The sequence below is a fragment of the Mirounga angustirostris genome, unplaced genomic scaffold, assembly GCF_029215605.1.
Source record: "Mirounga angustirostris isolate CCGP_5_RB_7025 unplaced genomic scaffold, mMirAng1.0.hap1 SCAF_2, whole genome shotgun sequence".
Taxonomy (NCBI): domain Eukaryota; kingdom Metazoa; phylum Chordata; class Mammalia; order Carnivora; family Phocidae; genus Mirounga; species Mirounga angustirostris.
The window spans coordinates 31,341,948-31,367,699 of NW_026991710.1; the positions used below are offsets into that span (position 1 = coordinate 31,341,948).

Consider the following 25,752-nt stretch of genomic DNA (forward strand, 5'->3'; position numbering starts at 1 on the left):
AACAGCACCCTACCCTGCTCCCCAGTGACAATCAAAAACATCTTGGACATTTCAGATGTCCCACAGGGGCAGAATTGTCCTTGGCTGAGAACCACCGAGATGGAATTGAAAACCTTGGGTGTGGGCCTCGCTCAGCTGCTGTGTGACTAATTGACATGGGGCAACTTGTCTGGCTTTTCTTGGCTTTAGTCCCATTTCTGTAAAACAAAGGGGTAGAGCAAGATGACTTCTAAGATTCCTCCAACTTGAATGTCCTATGCCAATGGAAATAGAATGAATGAACCTGAAGAAGGGGTCGAGCGTTCATTTCCTTCTTCACCGTCATCCACAGTCCTGACACCCTACTCTCCTTTCTCCCCCGCCACGCTGCATTTCCAGATTTGCCCGACTAGCTGCAACCACATTTATCACTCAAGGGATTCCTGTGTACCTCTTTTCTGGTATAACCCCAACCCCCTTTGTGGTAAGTAACCCTTTCTGTTTATAATTTTCTGTCACAGGATCAGGGATGGGATGTGGCTGCATTCTATGGTCTTTAAGCTATTAGGATTTGGGTATTTATATGATGGAAGAGCCCCTTAGCATTTTATCAGGCATTCTCTCACCTCTCTGGGTATGTTCTCCCCACATCCTAATAATAGTTCTCTGGTGTTCAACTCCTGATGCATCAGAGTTTATTTTTTTCTCAGTGCTATTTTCCTTTTTAACATTCAAAGGATATTTTAACTAGTTAGCGAAATGTCTTTTGTTTGTTGTCTCTGTTTTCATTTGGTTTGTATTTCTTTTTCTCACTGGCACAATTAGGAAACTTCTTGGGTCAAAATCTGAATTCACCTCAAACCATACCTCACCCTGAATATTTTTGACAGGTCGACACACCAGCTTTTTATACACATGTTTTGTTCTAAGTACTATTCATGACCGGAACATGAAGAATGCTTGGCATATTTTAGTAAGATTTTTTCAATCAGATCCTTCACGTAGCAAAACCTAAAGAAAAAGACAATAGGGACTATGACAGCTGTTGTTTTTAAGCATGGGGCCAGATGCTGAGAATATATGTTTTTAAAGATTCTATTTATTTATTTATTTGACAGAGAGAGACAGCAAGAGAAGGAACACAAGCAGGGGGAGTGGGAGAGGGAGAAGCAGGCTTCCGGCCGAGCAGGGAGCCCGATGCGGGGCTCGATCCCAGGACCCTGGGATCATGACCTGAGCCGAAGGCAGACGCTTAATGACTGAGCCACCCAGGCGCCCCTGAGAATATATGTTTTTAGAAATTAAGCCAAAAACATGAGTAGAGTGCAGTTCCTCCCATCAGGTGGCAAGAGAGTGAGTCAGTACAGAAGCTGGCTCTGCAGTTTGACGTTCACTGGTTCTGGTGTGCTGACAGGTAGATGCAGCATCTCCCAGACTGTAAATAACCCAGTAGACACGCAATGTCACGTCCAAACGTAGCTCGGATTTCATTGTTTGATGGAAAAACTGCAATGTGTTCAAGCATCCTTGATCTTCTGTACCATGTCAGTGTTGACTGCTATTATTTTTCTATCAGACATGAATTATATGAGTGTCGCATGACCGTTTTCCTATGCTGTGGAGTGGTTCTCCCCTTTTCTTTGCTTGGGGGATATAAAATAACTCCTAAAGGGACAAATGACCACAGAGATTCTTGGTGGGAGGCTGGAGGGGGGCAGATGGCTAGAACCTCAGGCTCCCTGTGTGTAGTAAATCTCACATGCGGCCGTAGGGAGGAGAAGCCCGCCCCCTCCCCATCTGAGGAAGTATAGTCTTGTAAAGATGAGAGCTGAGTATTTACAAGAAAGGGATTTCTAACCTTGGCGGGAGATGAGTGACCAGGCTGTAGGAGCACCCCATCATTTCTTCAACATTACCCTGCCCCGTTCCCTAAAAGCAAATGGGAAAGAAGAGAAAGCAGTTGGAGGGAAGAAACAGAATCCATAAGCTTCTGTCCCAAGCAGAAGGCTGAAAAGAGTGTGAGATGAAGGATTAGACCTTCTTTTTGTTTGAACAGATTGCTGGTTCTACCAAGTGGAAGACAGAATGAGAAGAAAGTACCTGGGGGGCACCTTGGTGGCTCAGTCGTTGAGCGTCTGCCTTTGGCTCAGGTCATGATCTCAGGATCCTGGGATCGAGCCCTGCATTGGGCTCCCTGCTCAGCAGGAAGCCAGCTTCTCCCTCTCCCACTCCCCCTGCTTGTATTCCTTCTCTTGCTGTGTCTCTCTCTGTCAAATAAATAAATAAAATCTTAAAAAAAAAAGAAGAAGAAGAAGAAGACACCTAGGAAAATACTCAGCTGTCTTATTGGGGTGTATGTCCCACAATTTTGAGCAGTCACCTAAGGATCATACAGATATACTCGAGTGTGGCACAAAAATATGGAATGACACCTTTTTATGATGTTTCTCTATTATGTGTATTAAAAGAGAACAAGTTGATACAAACAGTATACAATACCCAGACTAAGGATTTCTGATTTTTTGCTTAAAACTCTTGTTGTTTCTTGTCTTTACAGCCCTACACGGTATTGCATTTGAAACTTTGTGCTGGAATCATGGTAACTGCTTCCCACAATCCAAAGCAGGATAATGGGTACAAGGTATTCTGCTTTTTCGCTCCATCCCTACGTCTTTCTGTATGCATCCCGTACCTTCACAGTGTAGGTACAGAGGCTTTATTTCCATTAACCCTAAGCCGTCTGGATATGTGCCTGCCTTCTCCAGGTCTATTGGGACAACGGAGCTCAGATCACTTCTCCTCATGATAAAGGGATTTCTCAAGCTATTGAAGAAAATCTGGAGCCATGGCCCCAAGCTTGGGACGATTCGTTAATTAATGGCAGTCCACTGCTTCATGACCCAAGTGCTTCCATTAACAAGAGCTACTTTGAAGACCTTAAAAAATACTGTTTTCACAGGTAAATGGATTGTAAACTCATCTCACATGAGTTAAAATAATGTGATTGAAAGCCAAAGTCTTTCAGTTTTCATTCAATTTTTCTGTCCAGTTGGTACATATACTGTAGCTGCATCTGATTTTAGAGGCCGTAGGTCAGGGGTCAGCGATTTTTCTTGAAAGGACAGATAATACATAGTTTTGGCTTTGTGAGCCACTATATTACAACTGTCCGACTCCACTGTGGTGGGAGGAAGGCAGCTGTGGGTGGTACATGAATGAATGAGCACAAACATAGCGAGGTTCCTAAAAAATTTTATTTACAAAAGCAGGTGGCTGGCTTTTCGGCCATAGTTTGCTGACCTCGGTTGTAGAATCACACACACACACGTATGTGAGTGTGTGTTTGCATATCTGTATATTAAAAAAAGCTTTGCTGAGAGGTGGCAAAAGGAAACACTGATGTTTTTTCTCTTTCCAAAAATTTTTTGTGCATATGCTAGCATATTCTATGTGTAATATGTTTCAAGACCATAGATAGGAATATAGCATGCGTGGAGTTTGTTCTGTGCCTTTTTCCCCCAGTTAATTTGTCATGGGCACCTTCTGAGTTAGCCCCTATTAGTCCTGACTCTTTCGTTGTAACAGCTGATGTACCCATGTATGTAACCCAGGGACGCAGACTCAGGACGTACAGTTAGGTAAGTGGCAGTGACCGTGTATGTAACCCAGGGATGCAGACTCCGGACGTACAGTAAGTGGCAGTGACCGTGTATGTAACCGAGGGACACAGACTCAGGACATACAGTTAGGTAAGAGGCAGTAAGTGTGTATGTAACCCAGGGACGCAGACTCAGGACGTGCAGTTAGGTAAGAAGCAGTGACCGTGTGTGTAACCCAGGGATGCAGACTCAGGACGTACAGTAAGTGGCAGTGACCGTGTATGTAACCGAGGGACACAGACTCAGGACATACAGTTAGGTAAGAGGCAGTGAGCGTGTATGTAACCCAGGGACGCAGACTCAGGATGTACAGTTAGGTAAGTAGCAGTGACCGTGTATGTAACCCGGGGATGCAGACTCAGTACATGCAGTTAGGTAAGTGGCAGTGACCACATATGTCACCGAGGGACTCAGACTTAGGACGTACAGTTAGGTAAGTGGCAGTGACTGTGTATGTCACCGAGGGATGTAGACTCAGGACGTGCAGTTAGGTAAGTGGCAGTGACTGTGTGTGTAACCCGGGGACACAGACTCAGGACGTACAGTTAGGTAAGAAGCAGTGACCGTGTATGTAACCCAGGGACGTAGACTCAGGACGTACAGTTAGGTAAGTGGCAGTGACTGTGTGTGTAACCCAGGGACGCAGACTCAGGACGTACAGTTAGGTAAGTGGCAGTGACCGTGTATGTAACCCAGGGATGCAGACTCAGAACGTGCAGTTAGGTAAGTGACAGTGACCGTGTATGTAACCCAGGGACGCAGACTCAGGACGCACAGTTCAGTAAGTGGTAGTGACCGCATATGTACCCAGGGACGCAGACTCAGGACATACAGTTAGGTAAGTGGCAGGGACCACGTATATACCCAGGGATGCAGACTCAGGACGTGCAGTTAGGTAAGTGGTAGTGACTGTGTATGTAACCGAGGGATGCAGACTCAGGACGTACAGTTAGGTAAGTGGCAGGGACCGCGTATGTAACCCAGGGACACAGACTCAGGACGTACAGTTAGGTAAGTGGCAGGGACCGCGTATGTAACCCAGGGACACAGACTCAGGACGTACAGTTAGGTAAGTGGCAGTGGCCATGTATGTAACCCAGGGATGCAGACTCAGGACGTGCAGTTAGGTAAGAAGCAGACAAGCCCAGTAACAGTGTTGTCCTGCTGTAACATGCTGTGGGGTCCACCACTCCTGATAGTCCCCTCCAGGAAGAAACCACTGATGTTAAAGAGGCACAATTTCTCGGTTGTCTCTAATATTGTATTTGTGGGACCACGGGGAATGGAGGCTCCCTGGTAGAGCATGGACCCCAGTTGCTGAGTGTTACCAAGTGCAAATGGAGGTCCAGAGTTGCCAGAGGGTCTGATTTGTTCTCCCTGAGAGAATTGAGAAACCTACATTTTCAGTGTGAAATCTCCTCATTTTTAATTATCGGGTCCATTTTGTAAACGGTGTACACACCAAACGAAACACATCTATGCACCTTCCTTCCATCCCTCTGATTGGATTTCACGGAGGCAGGGGTTTGGACTTGCTCGCTCCTCCACGGAGCACTGTTGGCAACATGCTCGATTCATGAGTCCTTGTGTGCATGTGCGTGCGTAGGTACCGTGAGCTACAGTTCTGGTAGCAGCATTGTGCATGCATTGACAGAGCTGGCCGTGACTAATAAATTGCTCTCCAAACACGTTATACCGGTTCATGCTCCCACCGACAGAATCACAACCATATCAGACACAGTGATGTAATATCTCAAGTGTATCAACAATATGTGATCCACACATCTTACCCATACTGAGGATTATCAGATTTCTTATTTCGCCAGATGAAAGTAATATCTTACTTTATTTGGACTCTTTAAGTATGAATAAACTATTTTTTCATATTTATTTTACCTATATTTTTCTATGTATGTATTCATTTTTTGCATTTGTGAAACCTCTTTGCTCGTATAGATAACTAGTCTTCATTTATTTCAAATATTGTTTTCCCTTCTGTTGTTATTACCTTTGGACTTTTTTATTGAAACTTTTTGATGAACTCATAAAAATTGGATAATGTCTATCAGTCTTTTAATTTATGAGGTCTGAGTTTAGTGTCGTACTAAGACTTTCTCTACACCAAGATTATTTTTTTAAAAAGTCCCCCTTGTTTTTTTCTAGGACTTGCATACTTACATTTTATAATGTTTAAATCTTTTCAGTCATTAGTGATTTTTAATTCTGTGTGAGACATGAAATAGGAAAGCAGATTGGTTTGTTGGTTTTTTTTTTTAAGTTTTGCAGTTACACCAACACATTAAATTGGAGAATCTACCTTTTTTGACTAATTGGAAATATCACTTTATCAAATAATTCCCAACACAGATTGAGTGCTTATATAGATAGCTTCTGTAGGCCTTTACTTTTACTGATTAATTTAATCTCATTTTAATCCTCACAGTAATGCTGAGGGTAGGTTCTGGTGTATTACCATTTTATAGATGAGAAAGTTGTGACACAGAGAGGTTGAGTAAATAACCAACAGTCACACAGCTTGTAAGTGGCAGAACTCCAGGATTTAAATTCAGAGTCTGTCTTCAAAGCATGTTAACCATGAAGCCATTACTGCTTTTCACATATATTTCCCATTTCAAACTTGATCAACTTCTGCTCTCTATTCTGTTCCTTTAATTGCCTTTTTAATCTAGTCCTAAACTATTCTAATTATGATAGCTTTATACTTCACTTTAATATCTGAGCAGTTTTTTTCCAGATTTGCTCTCACTTAGTCTTGTATATTTATTTTTCCAGATGCACGTTATTTCCTATTTTAAGAGAAGACCTTGTGCATTTATTCACTTTCAAAAGAAATGGGTTAGGTTAGGGCAATAACCTAAGATTCTAGCAGTTAGAACTCTGGAATTTTTCTTTTTTTTTTAAGATTTTATTTATTTGAGAGAGAGAGAGAGAGAGCGAGGCAGAGACCACAAGCAGAGGGGAAGGATAGAGGGAGAAGCAGATGCCGCACTGAGCAGGGAGCCTGATGCGGAGCTCAATCCCAAGACTCTGGGATCGTGACCTGAGCTGAAGGCAGATGCTTAACCAACTGAGCCTCCCAGGCACCCCTGGAATTCTTCTAAGTCTTATTTTTACCTTTCTATAACTTTTACTTTGGATATTTATTGTTATTCTATTTTAATTCCCTGACCCTGGGTAATCTGACAAACAGGATTGTTACCTGACAAAGAAAAAAAAAATTTACACATCTATGTTTAAGGTGTTCCATCCCATTTTGTAAAAAGGGACATTTTGAAAATCATTTTGAAGCTAGTAGAGAGTATTAGGAGCCGGGGTGCTGGCATTGCCATGGGCCGGCACCCTCGGGCAGCCGTGAGTCTCTTCTGGAACCTGAGCCCCGAGTTCTTTCTTGAGTCCCACTCTAGGTGTGAAAGCTGTCTCGTAAAACAAACTCTGAAAGTCATCAGATTTACGGAAAATAACTAGAGAGTAAAATTTAAAACTTGAATATGTTGGGGGTAGAGTATATATTTGGGAAAGAGTGGATAAGTTTTGCTTCTTTTTTTAAATGGAATTAGAAAGACAGTCGGTTGTCTTGTACCTTCTTAATACATTGATTTCTTACTTTCTTAGGAATCTGGTTCCTTGATAACAGAGCTTCTAGTTTTGCAAGCCATACTTGCATCTTTCATCTATATTTTATCCTTTTGCATGGCATGTTTAATCCCAGGAGTGTGAACAGAGAGACGAAGGTGAAGTTTGTGCACACCTCTGTCCATGGCGTGGGTCATGAGTTTGTGCAGTCGGCTTTCAAGGCTTTTGGCTTTGCTCCTCCTGAGGCTGTTCCCGAACAGAAAGATCCCGATCCTGAGTTCCCAACAGTGAAATACCCGAATCCTGAGGAGGGTAAAGGTGTCTTGGTAACCTAATCTTTTTTGTTCTAAAACTTACCTGTTATATCCAAAATTCTTACTATCAAGTAAAATAACTTTTTATGTGTTTTCATTGTGCTGAACAAAAAACTCAGCTTCATCATGAGAAATATTTATATGTTAGTCATCCATTTCTGACAGGAACCTTCAAAATACATATCTTAGCATCAGGATGTGAGAGCTGAAATCAACATCATATTTTAAATTGAATTAAATTTAAATTGAGTTTACTGTGCTTTCTAAATGTGAAAAGGGAACAGTAATAGAATAGATATTCATCACATGATTTTTATTCCTTAATTTTTTTATTCCTTAATTTTTATTCCTTAATTTTTCTTTTCTTTTCTTTTTTTTTTTTTTAAGATTTTATTTATTTATTTGAGAGAGAGAATGAGATAGAGAGAGCATGAGAGGGAGGAGGGTCAGAGGGAGAAGCAGGCTCCCCGCCGAGCAGGGAGCCCGACGTGGGACTCGATCCCAGGACTCCAGGATCATGACCTGAGCCGAAGGCAGTCGCTTAACCAACTGAGCCACCCAGGCGCCCCTCCTTAATTTTTCTAATATGAAGTAATGCTATTTAAATTATAGTTCCTTCAACCTTTTTAAAGGTTAGGGTAGCAACCAGGTTGCTCACTTGGCAAGGCCTAGAAATACCGGTCCAGCCACATACACGCTATCGGATGTGGGGTGAATCCCACGGGCAGGTGTGGGTCATGTGTTGATGTTCCCATTACCTGACCTCTGGCTTAGGAAGTAATAGGTGACCAGCCAAGACCAGCTCCAGAAATAAAATTCTGCCTTCGTTTGGGGAAAGTTCTTTTAGTTCTTAAAGAACTGAATGTTTTTAAAGACTGCAATATGCCCGATTCTTGATTGAAGTAATCTTTTATTTTCCTCCTCTTTTTCAGACTTTATCTTTTGCCTTGGCTGACAAAACCAAGGCCAAAATCGTTTTAGCAAATGATCCGGATGCTGATAGACTTGCTGTGGCAGAAAAGCAAGACAGGTACAATTGATTTTGGTGACCTATCTAATAGAAAACATACCGGGGTGACATCTTTAGCAGTAAAATGTTCTTGGGGAGACTGGACCTATTTGGAAATATTTACCATTTATTATACAGATTGTCACTGAACCTCTAACATACAGCAAAATGCTGTTCTGGGGGCCAGCATCATGCCGAGTAAACCAACCCAGGATGTACTTGGAATTGAAAGTACTATTTATCTTCTCTCATTTCATCATTGATTTTATTATAATTAATGATTCAGTCCCTAATGCCAGCAAGTCCTTTGTTTGGAGTTGGCTTTACAGTGTAGTATTTGCTAAAGGGTTTGGCAAAGGAGCTGGACCTTCAAGGAAATGTTGAATTTAGGTTGAGCAGACCGGAGAGGAATAGCAGTTGGATACCCAGTGTTTAAGACAAGTTTGACCATAGAGTTTGTCCAGAATTAATAGGACATAAGTGGAGAGAAAAGATGAAAGGCAGGCAGGGTCCAAGCAGTTTTGGGTGTCAAACAGCACATGTGATGTTTGGGGAGTAGTGGGGTGCTGCCAAAGGGTTGGGGGTTTTATTTATTTATTTAAACTTTTTTTAGAGAGAATGAGGGAGAGGTCATGATCTGAGCCTAGATCAAGAGTCGAAAGCTTAACCTACTGAGTCACCCAGGCGCCCCAAAAGATTAGGGTTTCAGATTATCATCAAACAGATTCAATTCTAATCACTTTCTAGAAAGTTCACCCAGGATGATACCTGTTGAAACACGAAATGTACTTCTAGCTATGCGGACTATGGAAAAGAGAGTAAGTCCCACATCTGTTTTCTGGTGTCCTGATCATTATAGTATGAACTTGTTCTTGAGGCATGCTAGGCTGTTGCCCTCCCAGAATCCTCAATACTGACCAGATCGAAAATTGAGATACACAGACTATTATCCTGAGGTGGGATCTTGCCAGCATATTTCTATCATCTTTAAAACCAGAGCTTTTGCCAAAGACAAATAAAAGCGTTGTGTATCCTCGCTCTTCAGAGATGGGAGGTTTGAGCAAACCAGTTGAGACAGAGTAGCTGCTTAGATGTTTGTGAAGTGACAGTCACGTTTCCAACCAGTTCTTTAAAGAAGAAAGATAAGAGCACTTGCAGAAACCACTCTAAGCCTTGTTTGGCTTAATTGTCCTGTCCCAGTGACTTCCAGCATCTCTCTTAAGATCACAGCAAAGCATTGGTTGTTTTTTCTTTCAGTGGTGAATGGAGAGTGTTTTCAGGCAACGAATTGGGGGCCCTCTTGGGCTGGTGGCTTTTTACTTCTTGGAAAGAAAAGAACCAAGATCACAGTGCCCTCAAAGACTTATACATGTTGTCGAGCACCGTATCCTCCAAAATCTTACGAGCCATTGCCTTAAAGGAGGGCTTTCACTTTGAGGTAACGTGTTTCTGGGACTTCCTCTCAAATTTCTTTGGCTCTGTACAAGGTCTAAGGCATTTCTTTCTCTTCTGGGTTACTCCTTTAGGAAACACTAACTGGCTTTAAGTGGATGGGAAACCGAGCCAAACAGCTAATAGACCAGGGGAAGAATGTCTTATTTGCATTCGAAGAAGCTATCGGTAAGAAGTGATAATGGTGATTGTAGCACTAGCTAATATATAGAGTGCAAATAAATGGGATTTGGATTGGGGTTCAGAAAAGTAACAGAAGACCGGGAGTACACTGGCGCTCAAAGAGTGTTGGACCGTCCTACCCTACAGTTGGCTTCTCAGATTTTCTTTCAGCTAAAAAGAGTATCTCACAAATAACCAAGCCATTAATGTAAGCCTTTCCCTGCATGAAAACAGTGATGTTCTGCACTTGGGTGGTTGGAGCTCAGGACCCCACATATTTTGGGGAGTGGTGGTATTCCCTCAACTGCGGTGTTGATCTCCACATCTGATATGGTTCACTCCTCTTCCGAAAGTGCTGGGCGGAAGTCTGTGCAGAGGAAAGGAGAGGACTTGGTTGTGGGGCTTTCATCAAAGTGACTATCACTTGAAAGGACAGCTCCAAGTCCAGCCAGAATGACTGAGAAACATTTGTCTTAAATTGTCAGCATAGGTGAGGAGAAAGGGGAGCTAGGTAGAAAAACTTGAAATTCAGATGTTTGTGTGGGGCATTTTTTAGCTGTTTGTTTCGTAAAAGCTATTATACCTTATACTTCTATAAGAAGACTCATCTGCGGGTGCCTGGGTGGCTCAGTCGGTTAAGTGTCTGACTCTTGGTTTCAGCTCAGGTCATGATCTTAGGGTCCTGGGATAGAGCCCCAAGTTGGGCTCCCTGCTCAGTGGGGAGTCTGCTTGAAATTCTTTCCCTCTGCCTCTCCCCCCACTCTCTTTCTCTCTGTCTCTGTCTCTCTCCCTCTTTCAAATAAATAAATCTTTTTTTATTTTTATTTTTTAAAGATTTTATTTATTTATTTGACAGAGAGAGACACAGCGAGAGAGGGAACACAAGCAGGGGAGCAGGAGAGGGAGAAGCAGGCTTTCCGCCGAGCAGGGAGCCTGATGCGGGGCTCGATCCCAGGACCCCGGGACCATGACCTGAGCTGAAGGCAGACGCTTAACGACTGAGCCACCCAGGCGCCCTATATAAATCTTTTTTTAAAAAAAAAAGAAGATTCATCTGTATTTCCTGCAGCACAGATGCTCCCGCATATCATTTAACTAATTAATCAAAGGAAGTGTGTAATAGCTCAGCTTTTTCCTTTTCGTTACAATTGGCAGTCTTATCTTTCTATGGCTTTTGTTAAAATTTTTTCCTTACATTTGTTTATCAACTATTTATTGCATATCAATCACATAGTGACTCTGAGAGAAACAGATGACACTGACCTTAGCCTAGGGCAGTTTGCGTAGATCGTGTTAGTAACCACACAAAAGAGTATGGGCTAGGTGTCAAGGTGAAGGACAGAACTCACCAGAACTGTTGGAATTCGGAGAAGACAGAATAAGCATTGATGAGAACATCTGGAAACCATTCTGTGTGAGCGGGAGGGGTTTTGGCTGGACGTAGGGAATGAACAGTTTGTCCAGGAGGGACAGTCTCCTTATAGGTTATTCAACCAGGACATCTTGAAGGCCCGCCTTGCGCTTAGGCATTGGGCTGGATTCTTGAATATAAAGGTGGTAAATGAGAAGCATTCGCATATTCATACCGTACAGCCTCGTAGGCGATGGGCAAGTTGTGTGGAGACAATGTGCGTGTATAGCGTTACAGGAGCCCCTTCCTAAGGGTGTACGCATGACACGTGTTTCTGCAGGGTACATGTGCTGCCCTTTTGTCCTGGACAAGGACGGAGTCAGCGCCGCAGTCATCAGCGCAGAGCTGGCTAGCTTTCTAGCCACCAAGAATCTGTCTTTGTCTCAGCAGCTAAAGGCCATCTATGTTGAGTAAGTTTCTATTCTGTTAACTCTGTTTAGTTGAAGTAATAGTTTTCAATGTTTTATTATGTTTTTATGTGTCAGACACTAGTGTTCTTTCTAACGCTCTTTGGTTGTGGATTCTCTTTCTTCTGGAAACTAAGGAAAGGATCCCATTTTCTTTCGATGCTTAGCCATTTGATACTAATTATCACTCATGACTGCGTTAATCCGTAACAAATGAGAACATCAGTTGCAGAAATAGCTAATTGAAGAAGGTGATTTTAAGTGTCTGATATCGGAAAAGATCAAAGGTGTTCACGAACCATCTATTGAGTTTTTAGAGGCATTAGTCAAGTCTGCCTTTATAGTGAGAAGCAGCCAGGGGCATATATGGGAATGGGTGGGGTGTGGCTGCCGGGCAATGAAACTTTCACCCCCAGATACAGGCTGAAGGCCAGGCAGCAGTTTGGCAATCGCTGGGGTCAATTGTTGTACCTCTTTTTTATGCGGAATTATTCGTTTGTAGCTAGTCATGGTTACTTGTTTCATTTAGTTTAAAACTGGTTGATACATATTCTGTGTATGTTTTGTGTACATCCTGTGGGATTATTTGTTCCTTATTTTGCATATTTGTATTTTTTCTATTGAGATGTAATTGACATTAGCTTTAGGTATTCAATGCAATGATTCGATATTTGTATATATTACAAATCGATCATCGCAGTAAGTCTAGTTAACATCCATACCACACATAATTACAAATATTTCTTCCTGTGATGAGAACTTTTAAGATCTATGCTCTTAGCAACTTGCAAATATATAGTGCAATATTATTACAGAGTCCTCATGCTGTATATTACTTATTTAATTATATTTGTTTTGATAGATATGGTTACCATATTACCAAAGCTTCATATTTTATCTGCCATGATCAAGGCACCATTAAGAAATTATTTGAAAACCTTAGAAACTACGATGGGAAGAATAATTATCCAAAAACTTGTGGCAGATTTGAAATTGCTGGCATTAGGGATCTTACAACTGGCTATGACGATAGCCAACCTGATAAAAAAGCTGTAAGTAATACTATCTTTTATCAACTAAACTCTTCTGTATTTACCTTCTATTATACTTTGAATAGATTAACTTATTTAATCATGGAATTAACTGAAGCTGATTTTAGGCATTCTGGCATTACTATAAATATGCTATCGAAATAAACGGAAAGTTAAAAATCACGGGCTACAACTACAGGGATCGTCACTAGTCATCTAAACCAACGTCACCATGTAACACATAGGAAATCAATGCTCGGAAGTGTAGGACCTGCCTGTGGTCGCACAGCTAGTTGGTGATGGTTGTGGTCACATCTGGGTCTTCTGCCTCCAGATCTGGGTTTTCCTTTGTCTGGGCACCTGCTCAATACATCAAGTATGGCAGCCTGCCGTGGTGTTTCTGAATGAGTAGATCTGGGGTGGGGGCCAAAATCTGCATTTGTATCAAGATCCCTCCTGATGCTGATGTTACCAGTACATACTTTGAGAAACACTGTTTGCTTCCTAGTTTGTTTTACTCTGTTCCCTGAATGTCCAGGCACTGTTAGCTATAAAGCCTGAGTTTGCATTCTTCATATCATGTGGATCCTCCACTGGAGTCAAAAGAAGGCTCAAATAGGGCAGAAGAGTATTGCTAACTAATGGCAGGGGGTTGGGGAAGGAGAGTGAGACTATTCTTATGAGATATTAGACATCCTTGATATTTCCTTTTTATTTTTTTTTCTAAATTTTCATCTGCACACAATATATTTTTAAAGAGAAATATTTTTGAAAGAGTCATGATGAAATATGGCAGCCCAACCTCCACCATCTCTTTGCCATGTCAAGACAGCCCCCTTCCCTCTGAGTTGTCTCGCCTGGCGTTTTACCACCAAATTGCAAATAACCTGCTCATGTGGTGTTGCTTGGGCTTCTCAGTGTTGGACTTTATTACTTTTCTATTATGGAGATAAGGATTGAAATCTGACATTTCTTGCATTCACTCTTCCCCCTTCTCCCCCTGTCTTCACAAACACCTTTGCCACAATGCTTGGTGAATTCAGATCCTGTGCTTGCATTATTAGGACTAGTAACTATTGTTTCCCACTTAGCTAAGTTGTGTACTTTGATTAGGTTCCCCCAAATTGTATAATTATCTTTTCTATAATTAATAGTTGTTCTGTTCTTTCATTTTCTTGGATTTTTATGTAACGATCTCCAGTCTTCCCACATTCCTTCGGATGCCTCTCAGTAGGGTTTTCCACATGGTCCAATGCAATTTTATCTGTTCTCTTTTGTTTCCACTGGCCTCCCTTCTGGTCCCCCATCCAGGCAGGGCCAGCTCGTCTCTGTGTTGAGTACACACATGTCATCCTGGGAACGCCCTTCACCACTTATGGGGTGCATGCTTGTCTCCTGGACCCCATGACTTCCTCTTACTATAGTTACTTTCCTAAATCACCTCCTCTAGTAGCTTCCTAAAAAAAAATGAATAGGAGGTCGATTTTTGGAGGCATTTAAGTCTGAAAATGTCTCACTCTACACTCACACTTGATTGACTCGCAGTTTTGAAAGCAGTGCTCCATTATCGCTTAGTTTCCAGGACTGCTGTTGAGGGTCTGATCTTTCATTCCGTCAGGAACTAGCTGAGGCCTACTGTCTGCCACATAAAGGGATGTTGATGCCACTTATTCAGTCCTTTCCATGCAGCTTGTTTTTTTCTCTACGGGAAGATTTCAGGAATTTTCTGCTGAACTTTTCTTCTAAAATTTTAGTGATATACTTTGATATGGGTCTTTTTCAGGTTCTCCCAACTAGCAAAAGCAGCCAAATGATCACCTTTACTTTTGCTAACGGGGGCGTGGCCACCATGCGGACCAGTGGGACCGAGCCCAAAATCAAGTACTATTCAGAACTGTGTGCCCCCCCTGGAAATAGGTATGATACGGATGGCAGCACCCGTGATTATTATTCCCTAAAATTCCTAATCGGTCTGTGCAAATGCTAAGTAAAACATTTTGTTTTTCCAGTATATACTTTAATTAGGAATGTTATTTCAGAACCTGCAGCAATTTTGTGACATTAACAGCTGCTTGAAGCATCCGGGGACAGGAGAGCTGATTTCTACGTACTTATTTCTGTCCCACCTCTCTTTGTAGGGAAAAATTTCATTCTGAATTTCAGTAATAGTAATACAGTTTCCTTTTTCTAGTACCTTTATTTGAGACTAGCACCAATGAGTTTTCCTTTCCAGAGTCACCCGTCTCTGATACAATAAATTAAAATCCATTGCATATGCACTGAACAGATATCTTTGAGCACCTGTTTTGCATGGGTCTGTGCTGGGTTCTGGAGAGGAGAAAGTGCCATAGCAGAAAGGGTCCTTGCCACCAAAGAGCTGATGGTCTGATAGCTTCAGGGTCGTGTTGTTGTGACCTTGGTAAAGGGTTTGAATTCACTTTGCAGTACTATAACATCTTAAACTTTATTTTTTTTTTTATTTTTTAAAGGTTTTATTTATTCATTTGAGAGAGAGACAGAGCACAAGCGGGGGGAGAGGCAGAGGGAGGGAGAGGGAGATGCAGACTCCCCGCTGAGCTGGGAGCCCAACATGGGGCTCCATCACAGGACCGTGAGATCATGACCTGAGCCAAAGGCAGACACCTAACTGACTGAGCCACCCAGGCATCCTGTCAATTGACTATTTATGTTTCGGTAGGGTTTCTGGTCAACAGAAGGATATTAATAGCTAACTTTTTGGGAGTCAAGAGTTATACATAGATTTTTGACTGCATGGGGGGTTGCTAACTCCTAAACCCCCATGCTGTCAAAAGGTCAAATGTATTACCATTTCATAAAATTTACAGTTGAAAAAGTAGATTTTGATACCTAAATTGTTCAAATATACTTAAATTTTCCAATAACAGTGAAATGTCAGTTCTTAATTTTGAATTTCAATTAATTAAACTTAAATGACATTAACAACTCAGTTCCTGGGTTGGGTCGCACTAACCACATTTCCAGCATTCAATACTGTAGTGGGGAAGATGGGTCTAAGCGGTTGTTAGGACATTTACACATCAAAGCTTTGCACGTTGAAGAGTTGTTTGGTCTTGGGAATCCAATTTGCACTATGTGGAAATAAAAGCAGAGGAAATTTTCTGAGCATCTTCAATTGGTCAGACAGTAGCAGATTAAATGTAGCAAATTAGAGAGGCTGGGACAGAATTGTGAGTGTTAGACATTCCTTGGGCAGGAAGAAAGGACTGCTGACAGCAAGGGAAAAAAATACTAAAACAAAACTAGGAAACATGGACACAGGAACTCAGAATGTTCACTGCTTTATCGTAAGGGAGATAGAGTACCACATCCACATGGGCCCTGATACTTCTTCTGAATAAGAGCTCCAGTCCAACAGTCAAAGTCATGTTTATGGCTTTTAAATATCACAACAGTCAAATATATCTAAGAAGCCATAGACTGTGTCCTATATTTTGCTACAGAGTCCCATTCAAAACCTTTTTGTGCTGCAAGGGCAAAAACTCAGCTGGTAAGCAACTTGAACAAACACATAAAACAGCTCATTTTCTAAGCATTCTGGATTACCAGGATTTTATTGTAATATTTGCAAGTATCAGTGTTTCTGTGTATCTTACATATTAAGCTCTTTGCTACTCTTGAGAATGGGGTTTTCCATAGACGTTTCTTTGTAACTCATTCTCACTTAATGTTTTCATATATCCCTCTTTCTTTTGAAAACAAAGGAACAGGGCGCCTGAGTGGCTCAGTTGTTAAGCGTCTGCCTTTGGTTCAGGTCATGATCCCAGGGTCCTGGGATCGAGCCCCGCATCAAGCCCTGCATTGGGCTCCCTGCTCGGTGGGAAGCCTGCTTCTCCCTCTCCCACTCCTCCGCTTGTGTTCCTGCTCTCGCTAACTCTTTGTCAAATAAATAAAATCTTAAAAAAAGAAAACAAAGGAACAAAAGTCCAACTTAAAGATCCATTTTCTCTCTATATTTGTCCCTTCCTTGTCGTTACTCTGTGCAAATATAATAATTCAGAAACTTTATAATAACAATACTATTTAATGTTTGAGGATCTGGTATTTAATAGTATTCACATGGATTACTGGGTGGCTTTAACTTCAAATATTAGTTTACAAAGTCCTGAAAATGTTTTGAAAAATTGTCCTTTTATTATATCTATCAAAATGCTGCTCCAGTTTATTAATTGGGACATTGGGCACTAGGCCAGTCCACAGATATGCTGTCAGGTCACCAGCATACCTAACATAAAACAGCAATAAAGCCATGGCTAAGTTTCCTTATTTTCTGATCACTTTAATATTAGTATATTTTATATCATCAATTTCATTTTTTCATAGAATTCCATGACCCACTTATCCTTTAGAACGGAAAATCCTTTTCTAATTTAAGTCCTGCTTATAAAAAGATGGGAATCAAATCAGTAGATGTCTTTTGTCTAACTTTGTATTTTAGAAAATTTCAATGAATACCCACATACCTTTCACTTAGACCAAGGGTTGGCGAACTTTTTTTTTAAAGATTTTATTTATTTATTTGACAAAGAAATAGAGCAGGAACACAAGCAGGGGGAGTGGGAGGAGAAGGAGGCTTCCCGTGGAACAGGGAGCCCCATGCGGGGCTCGATGCGGGGCTCGATCCCAGGACCCTGGGATCATGACCTGAGCCGAAGGCAGACGCTTAACCGACTGAGCCACCCAGGTGCCCCACAAACTTATTCTGTAAAGAGCCAGATAGTAAACATTTTAGAATTTGCAAGCCATATGGTCGCACTACTCCCCTCTGCTGTTGCTCAAAAGCAGAAAGAAATCTTATACATAAAGGAATAGGTGTGACTATGTTCCAATAAATCTTTACAAAAATGGGCTGTCAGCAGGCTGCCAGCCATAGTTAGCCCACTTTAAGCTAGACTCAGCAATTGCTAACATTTTGCAGTATTTCCTGCCTCTTACCATGTATTGTATATGCAGGTTTGATTTTGTTTGTTTTTTTCCCTGAGCCATCTGAAAATAAGTTGCAAACCTCAATACACAATTCCCAAGAACAAGGACACTCTGTTACTATCTCAGGGTTTAGATACTAATTATATCAAGCAAGGTTCTAACTAACAAAACCAGTAGGAGGTATATATATTTAAATGTTTATATTTGTATATTCACTGGTGAGTTTAATTTTAGGCATATTGTTAAAAAAAAAAACCACAACAGTAAGTATTAGGTATGTGCCTTCCTGAGAAGTATTGTCTTCAAAACACACTTAGGGGAAAGGAAACAATGACCTATGTGATTCATATGTATTTATGAAGCATACTTTATATGTCACCAGTGGGGGTAAACATAATTTTAATGATAGCTACATTTATTGAGGTTTTGGGGCCAGGTTCTGTGCTAATTGCTTTATATAATTTATCTCAATCTACACAGCAACTCTCTTGAGAAAATAAAAGTCTTTATTCCAATTTTACAAATGAGAAATCTGGGCCTTGGAGAGGCGAGGCCACTTACCCGAGGGCATAGGGCTGGTAGTAGAGCCAGAATTAATGTCTGCAATAAAATGGATTGTTTTAGTTGTACTGGGGAGGAATTACAATGTAAAAATGATCTTAACTCATTACAAGAATTTCGTTTTCCATTAAAATAAAGTTACATATATTGAAGACAGTCAGTATGAAGTCATGCAAGTTGGAACTGAAGGATTTAGCTTTTTAAATTCAGCTTTTTGGTTTCAAGAACTTAGAGTAAACACCCAGCACTAGTAACCTGACACTAACATGAGCTGCTAGTCTAAACACAAATTCGTTTTATCTTTTCCTACCTTCCAGTTGTTTGCATTTAAATAAATGTTTTTCATATGCTTGAAAACTTGATTTCCTTAGAGGGAACTAGCTCCCTAGATTGTTTTGTGTACTTTAGTCAGGACCCTTTTGTTCTGGAGTTAGAATAAAAAAGATTAAAAAGGGAGGGGAGGAGGAGGGGGGAACTCTGAGTTCCTGGTGTGTGATTAGCAGGCCCACTAGGAGGCTCCCATTCTCTGTACCTTCTAGGAAGGCCTTGCAGACCGGCTGCTGCTTAGCTTCCAGTAGTTTGAAGGCAAATGGAATCAGGAACATTCCTATCCTGGGAGACCGAGAACTTAACAGAGATGTCATTTGTAAAAGTTCAGCAGGATCGAATGACAACTGAAGTCATCAAAGTTTTCTTTGCTCTGTTAGGTACAAATATTGCAGATCTTTTAGGGGATGCTAGAGCAAAAAACTGTGTTTCTTAAAAATTCTTATTTGTTTAGCTCAGCATCAGGGAAATCCAAATCAAAACCTCAATGAGATATCCCCTCACACCAGTCAGAATGGCTAAAATTAACAAGTCAGGAAACGACAGATGTTGGCAGGGATGCAGAGAAAGGGGAACCCTCCTACACTGTTGGTGGGAATGCAAGCTGGTGCAGCCACTCTGGAAAACAGTATGGAGGTTCCTCAAAAAGTTGAAAATAGAGCTACCATACAACCCAGCAATTGCACTACTGGGTATTTACCCCAAAGATACAAAAATAGGGATCTGAAGGGGTACGTGCGCCCCGATGTTTATAGCAGCAATGTCCACAATAGCCAAACTGTGGAAAGAGCCAAGATGTCCATTGATAGATGAATGGATAAAGAAGATGTGGTATATATATACAATGGAATATTATGCAGCCATCAAAAGGAATGAGATCTTGCCATTTGCAACGACGTGGATGGAACTGGAGGGTATTACACTGAGCGAAATAAGTCAATCAGAGAAAGACATGTATCAAATGACCTCACTGATATGAGGAATTCTTAATCTCGGGAAACAAACTGAGGCTTGCTGGAGTGGGGGGGGGGAGGGATGGGGTGACTGGGTGATAGATATTGGGAAGGGTATGTGCTATGGTGAGCGCTGTGAATTGTGCAAGACTGTTGAATCACAGATCTGTACCTCTGAAACAAATAATACATTATATGTTTAAAAAGAAGAAGATAGCAGGAGGGGAAGAATGAAGGGGGGTGGAAATCGGAGGGGGAGACGAACCATGAGAGACTATGGACTCTGAAAAACAAACTGAGGGTTCTAAAGGGGAGGGGGGTGGGAGGATGGGTTAGCCTGGTGATGGGTATTAAAGAGGGCACGTTCTGCATGGAGCACTGGGTGTTATAGGCAAACAATGAATCATGGAACACTACATCAAAAACTAATGATGTAATGTATGGTGATTAACGTAACATAATCATTTAAAAAAAATTCTTATTTGTTTATAGTAGAGACCCTAGTAAAACCTTGGATGAAAGAATGGATATTGTCTCATGGGGTTTTTTTTGTCCAAGTCAACAGATGTGTTCCCATGCTTCAGTCACTGGGGTTCTGTTTTGTCTGATTTAGCCCTCTCTTAAGGGTACATTTCAATGTTACTTGACCAATGTGGGGAGAACTTCAAATATGCTTTGGAATAATCCACTGATCTGGAATTTCCCCCCTTATTTTCCAGTGATCCCGAGCAGCTGAAGAAGGAACTAAATGAACTAGTCAGTGCTATTGAAGAACATTTTTTCCAGCCACAAAAGTACAACCTGCAACCAAAGGCAGAGTAAAATATTCCAGCCTTGGGCATAATTACAATTAAGCAGTGTTTTTGAGGACCAAATGACTTAAACAATTGCTACAAGTATTTATATATTTTTAATAGACCTACATTCCTCATTGTTCTATTTTTGACCTTTAAGATGAATAAAGAAAAGATGGCCAAACCTAACAAACCAACATTCCTATTAAAGGGTTGAACCTGGGCATTATCTGAATTCAAAAATGAAGATTTTAAAAATAGCTAACTTTCTTTACAATAACATATTGTAATTAATACGCTTTAATTAGAATAAATAACAAATGTGTCTCCTCTATAATTCTTTTTATGCGTAATTGAAATCGCCAGAAAGCCTATACAGTTTCTAAATTCTGGGCTGTCATATTATAGGATAGCCACTTTTTAGGTATATGTATATTTACATTTCTATCAGTTGCTTATAAGGTAAAATATATAAACAAATCAAATGCCGTGTTCATGTTTAGGGAACCTAAAGTGGAGGAATTTACAAGAATCTATAAAGTGGCCCAAAAGATACTATAAAAAGATACATTTTTTACCTAAAACTTTTTAGTTCTAATAATACATCATTATACATTGTATATGTGCTAGGAAAAAACAGCCTAACCATCTTTGTTCAGTGCATTAACATTTATCTTTTTAAAGCTTGAATTAAAAAATTGGCTACTTGAAACTGCAAAGTACTTTATTGTACAGTTGTTTGCTTTGGTACAAGTTCATGTAATCTTTGGAACAGAAGCAGCAAGGACTGTAAACATTAACTATATACCTGATTTGGGTTTTTTGCCTTGTTCGTATGTGATTATAATCTACAACCATTAGATTGGGACGCCTGGGTGGCTCAGTTATTTGGGCATCTGCCTTCGGCTCAGGTCGTGATCCCAGAATCCTGGGATCAAGTCCCGCATTGGGCTCCTTGCTCAGCGGGAAGCCTGTTTCTCCCTCTCCCTCTGCTGCTCCCCCTGCTTGTGTTCCCTCTGTCTCTGACAAATAAATAAATAAAATCTTTAAAATAAAATAAAATAAAACAAAACCATTAGATTTCCTTTCCCAGGTTTGTCTTTAACCTGTGCCTCCTCACCTCCTCATAACCAGTGGCCTTAAAACCATCCAAAATGACTCCCTTTGAGCACCCATGAGTCAGGACCACACTGTTCTTTATGTGCTTTCTGTATTTTATGTGGTTTTTCTATTTTTCAAGCAAATGATTGCCTGTTGTTATTATTATTAACCTAGATGGTTACTAGCAGTTTCAGAACAATGAAAAATTACAATCTCATTGGCAATCATTTTTCTAAAGTAAAGGGAAAAAGTGTTTTTATATCTTAGTGATATATAGCTTGTGCCTTTCAGAGAACCTTCCAAAGTGTTATGCTTTCTTTTTTTTTTTTTTTAAGATTTTATTTGAGAGAGGGAGAGCGAGAGCGAGCACAAGAGTGCGGGTGGGCAGAGGGAGAAGCAGGCTCCCTGCTGAGCCAGGAGCCCGATGTGGGGCTCTATCCCAGGACGCTGGGATCATGACCTGAGCTGAAGGCAGATGCTTAACTGACTGAGCCACCCAGGCACCCCCCTTTCAGAGAACTTAAATCTATAATATTCGATATATTCTGTCAGCTGCTTCATTGGAAAAGCTGTATGTATTTTTGTTTTATGATGTTTTCTAGTCTCAAAGTGTACTCTAGAAATAAGAAATGTCAGATCTGTATCCTCTGTGCAGATTTTGGAGCATATAAACTATGCCCCAGTTTGTTACTGGAAATACAAAGGTGGTGGTGACCCACCATGCTGTGATGATGCTCACAGTCTAACTGGAGGGCTAGGGAGTAACTGGAATGCTTACAAATTCTCTAATGGAGTTATCTGCAAAGTACTGAGGTTCAGAAGTATGAGAGACGGATCCATCCTACCCAGAGAAAACCTCACGGAAGAGAGATGAATGACTGCTTCGCCTTTGGGGGTGAGTAGCAGCTGAAGATGAAGGAGAAGGGCTCCCAAACATAGAGCACAACACCAACTAAAGTATAGAGGTGCTGGGGGATGTGTGTGGTTTGTTTTTTTTTTTGGAGGGGGTGCTAAAAACATAACCCAGACATAAACTTCAGGACATACCGCACTTTTCTGCCATTCATGTGAGCAGGTGATTCAGTTGGACCTGGAGGAGATCCCCTAACTCTATTTATCACTTGTAGTTCTAAGAAATAGCACACCATGTATGCTCACTGAATATTTTTTTGTGTGTTTTTATGGGATGGCAGGTAGCATAATGTGTGGTGCATAAAGCTTGCAACATAAGACCCCTGGGTTCTAATCATGGTCTGCTGTGAACCATCTTTGTGACCTTGGTCAAGTCACTTAACCTCCCAAAGTCTCAATTTTGTTATTCTTGTAAAAGACTTTTTAAGAGCAGTTCTAGGCTCACAGCAAAAATGAGAGGAAGGTATAGAAATATCCTATATCTTCCCTGCTCCCCCATAGTAGTAGCCTCTCCCATGATCAACATCCCCACCAGAAGTGGTACCTTTGTTACAACTGATGAACCTACATGGGTAGGGCGGGGAGCTGTGAATAGGTGGAGCACAGAGGATTTTTAGGAAAGTGAAAATACTCTATAGGATACTATAATGGTGAATACATGTCAGTATACATTTGTCCAAATCCACAGAATATACAACACCAAGAGTGACCCCTCATGTAGACCATGAGCTTTGGGTGATAATCTCAGTGGAGATTTTGCTAAATGATCTCTGAGGTCATTTCATTCTTATGTGGAAAATACATAAAGGACATTATCAGCAACAATAAATCATTGGCGATTCTCTTTGGCAGAATGCTTAACTAGTCCTATCACAAGACCTAACATTGGAGATCAGGGGGAAAACACTTGGTACCGAAGAGGGGGTAGGCAGCCTGGTGTTCATATCCGGCCTGTCCTTGCAGCCTGAAGGGTGTGAGCTGAAACCAGGGACAAGCAAGGTGGAACCACATGGTCCGCAGTACTGGGAAATATTTTGCTGGGGAGTAAGGGGATGATCAGGACTGAGCACCCGCACAGCCACGCTCTCTGTTTCTAAGAGCTACCCCTGCTTGGGGAAAGTGGTCCTACTTGAGTGGAAGAGCTGGAACCGTTTTCTTTTGGTGTTCCAAAAAAACAGATCCCTTTTAGTCTGAAGGACTGTCTTGCAGGAGAAAATGCAGGCCAACTTTGTATTTTCTTTGTGGTCTACGAAATAACAGCTGTTACTCTTTAAGAAAAAATGGGAGTACCTTTCGTTTATCTCATCAATGTACCTCAATCATCATGCTATCATGGGAAAGTGGTGTTATTTCATGACATTGGAAACTCTTGGCTTTAAAAATAACTGCTTTGGGGCACCCGGCTGGCTCAGTCAGAAAGGCAGGCGACTCTTGATCTTGATGTCTTGGGTTCGAGCCCACCATTGGGTGTAGAAATTACTAAAAAAATAATAATAAATGAACCTTAAAAAAGTAAATAAATAAAAATAAATGCTTTAAGTGATGGAACAAACACGTATGTCCTACTTTGGAGGGATTTTGAAAGGATGGCATCTAAATCATACTTATAATTTCTTCATTCTAAAAGACCAAATCTGGGGCACTTGGGTGGCTCAGTCATTAAGCGTCTGCCTTTGACTTGGGTCATGATCCCAGGGTCCTGGGATCAAGTCCCACATCGGGTTCCCTGCTCAGCGGAGAGCCTGCTTCTCCCTCTCCCACTCCCCCTGCTTGTGTTCCCTCTCTCGCTGTTGTCTCTCCCTCTCAAATAAATAAATAAAATCTTCGGGAAAAAAAAAAAAGACCAAATCCTATTTGTGCATTCATTCGTATGTTCACTGAGTCCTGTTGGAATCCTGCTACGACGAGCCAGCCACTTCTCTAGATGCTGGTAATAACCTGCTGTCCTGCTCTCAGAGTCAGCCTAGCAGGGGAAATACACACGCACAGGGCACGGTGGTACAGCGTGGTCCTGCTATCCTGGACTGCCCCAACTGTGGGCAAGCACACATTGTTCCAAATGTGATGCCCCCTTTTGGACTCGTCTTTTTTGAGACGACCAAATTCAAATCCCTAACATTTTTTTTTTAAAGATTTTATTTATTTATTTTTGATGGGGGGGAGCAGGAGCTGGGGGGGGTTGCGGGTGCAGAGGGAGAAGCAGACTCCCCGCCGAGCAGGGAGCCCAATGTGGGGCTCCATCCCAGGACTCTGGGATCATGACCTGAGCTGAAATCAAGAGTCAGCCGCTCAACCGACTGAGACACCCAGGCGCCCAAATCCCTAACATTTTTGTTCAAAACAATTCGACTCTGGGAGGCTCTCTGCAGATCCTTTCTGTGCATCGTCCCTTCGTTCCGTCCTTGCTCCAAGCAGATTTGTGTGGAACAACCATTGAAAGCAAGATGTCACACTCCAAGGCAGGGGACAGAAAGTGGAAGATACCATCACTCCCCTTGACTTCTCCACATAGGCAGAGTGCAGTAACTACTGGGATTCACTGGAGGAAAAAGGCAGCTGTCTGGAGAGGTGAGAGCCTCCGGCTGCCCCACCAGCACGAGCGCTTGGGCACCAGGATGGAGAGCAGTGTTGGGGGGCCAGGTTCCTTTCTCCCTGGCTCCCCTCTGTCAGTCCTTGAAAATACACAGGGAAGAACAGAGCTGTTTCTCTGTCTCTTCCCGCTCGGGTCCAGTTAAAGCGGCATCAGTGTTTGGTACAGAAGGCAGTTGGGCACTTGGACCAAAGAGCCAGTTCCAGGTCTAAGTAGCTCTTGAAACCATTTCAAAATAGCACTGTGAAACTGCTAGAAGAAGTTTGGGTTGCAGTTCAGAGATGATGAGCCTGATTGGGTCCTTAAAATACATTGTTCAGAATTATTTCATTGTAACGGGAAAAAAAACTATTTTAAGGGGCGCCTGGGTGGCTCAGTCGGTTAAGTGTCTGCCTTCAGCTCGGGTCATGATCCCAGGGTCCTTTTTTTTTTTTTTTTAAAGATTTTATTTATTTTTTTGACAGAAAGAGACATAGCGAGAGCAGGAACACAAGCAGGGAGGGAGAAGCAGGCTTCCCGCAGAGCAGGGAG

The 25,752-nt window shown here is 41.6% G+C and overlaps 1 protein-coding gene and 1 long non-coding RNA gene across 3 annotated transcripts in view; one reads left to right on the top strand and one right to left on the bottom strand.

Moving 5' to 3' along the window:
- The window catches only part of PGM2 (phosphoglucomutase 2), a 37,656-nt gene extending 13,864 nt beyond the window's left edge, over positions 1-23,792 (top strand). For both annotated transcript variants that reach the window (XM_045881335.3, XM_064584366.1), the window contains exons 4-14: positions 379-463; positions 2,537-2,620; positions 2,745-2,938; positions 7,369-7,558; positions 8,479-8,576; positions 9,813-9,993; positions 10,082-10,175; positions 11,861-11,990; positions 12,850-13,039; positions 14,802-14,935; positions 20,544-23,792. In XM_045881335.3, the coding sequence (XP_045737291.1) occupies positions 379-463; positions 2,537-2,620; positions 2,745-2,938; positions 7,369-7,558; positions 8,479-8,576; positions 9,813-9,993; positions 10,082-10,175; positions 11,861-11,990; positions 12,850-13,039; positions 14,802-14,935; positions 20,544-20,646 (1,483 nt within the window). In that variant the 3' untranslated portion in view covers positions 20,647-23,792. The remainder of the gene's footprint in view (positions 1-378; positions 464-2,536; positions 2,621-2,744; positions 2,939-7,368; positions 7,559-8,478; positions 8,577-9,812; positions 9,994-10,081; positions 10,176-11,860; positions 11,991-12,849; positions 13,040-14,801; positions 14,936-20,543) is intronic.
- LOC135363579 (uncharacterized) overlaps positions 1-25,752 on the bottom strand; it is a 49,228-nt gene that overhangs the window by 3,698 nt on the left and 19,778 nt on the right. The gene's annotated exons all lie outside the window — the stretch shown is intronic.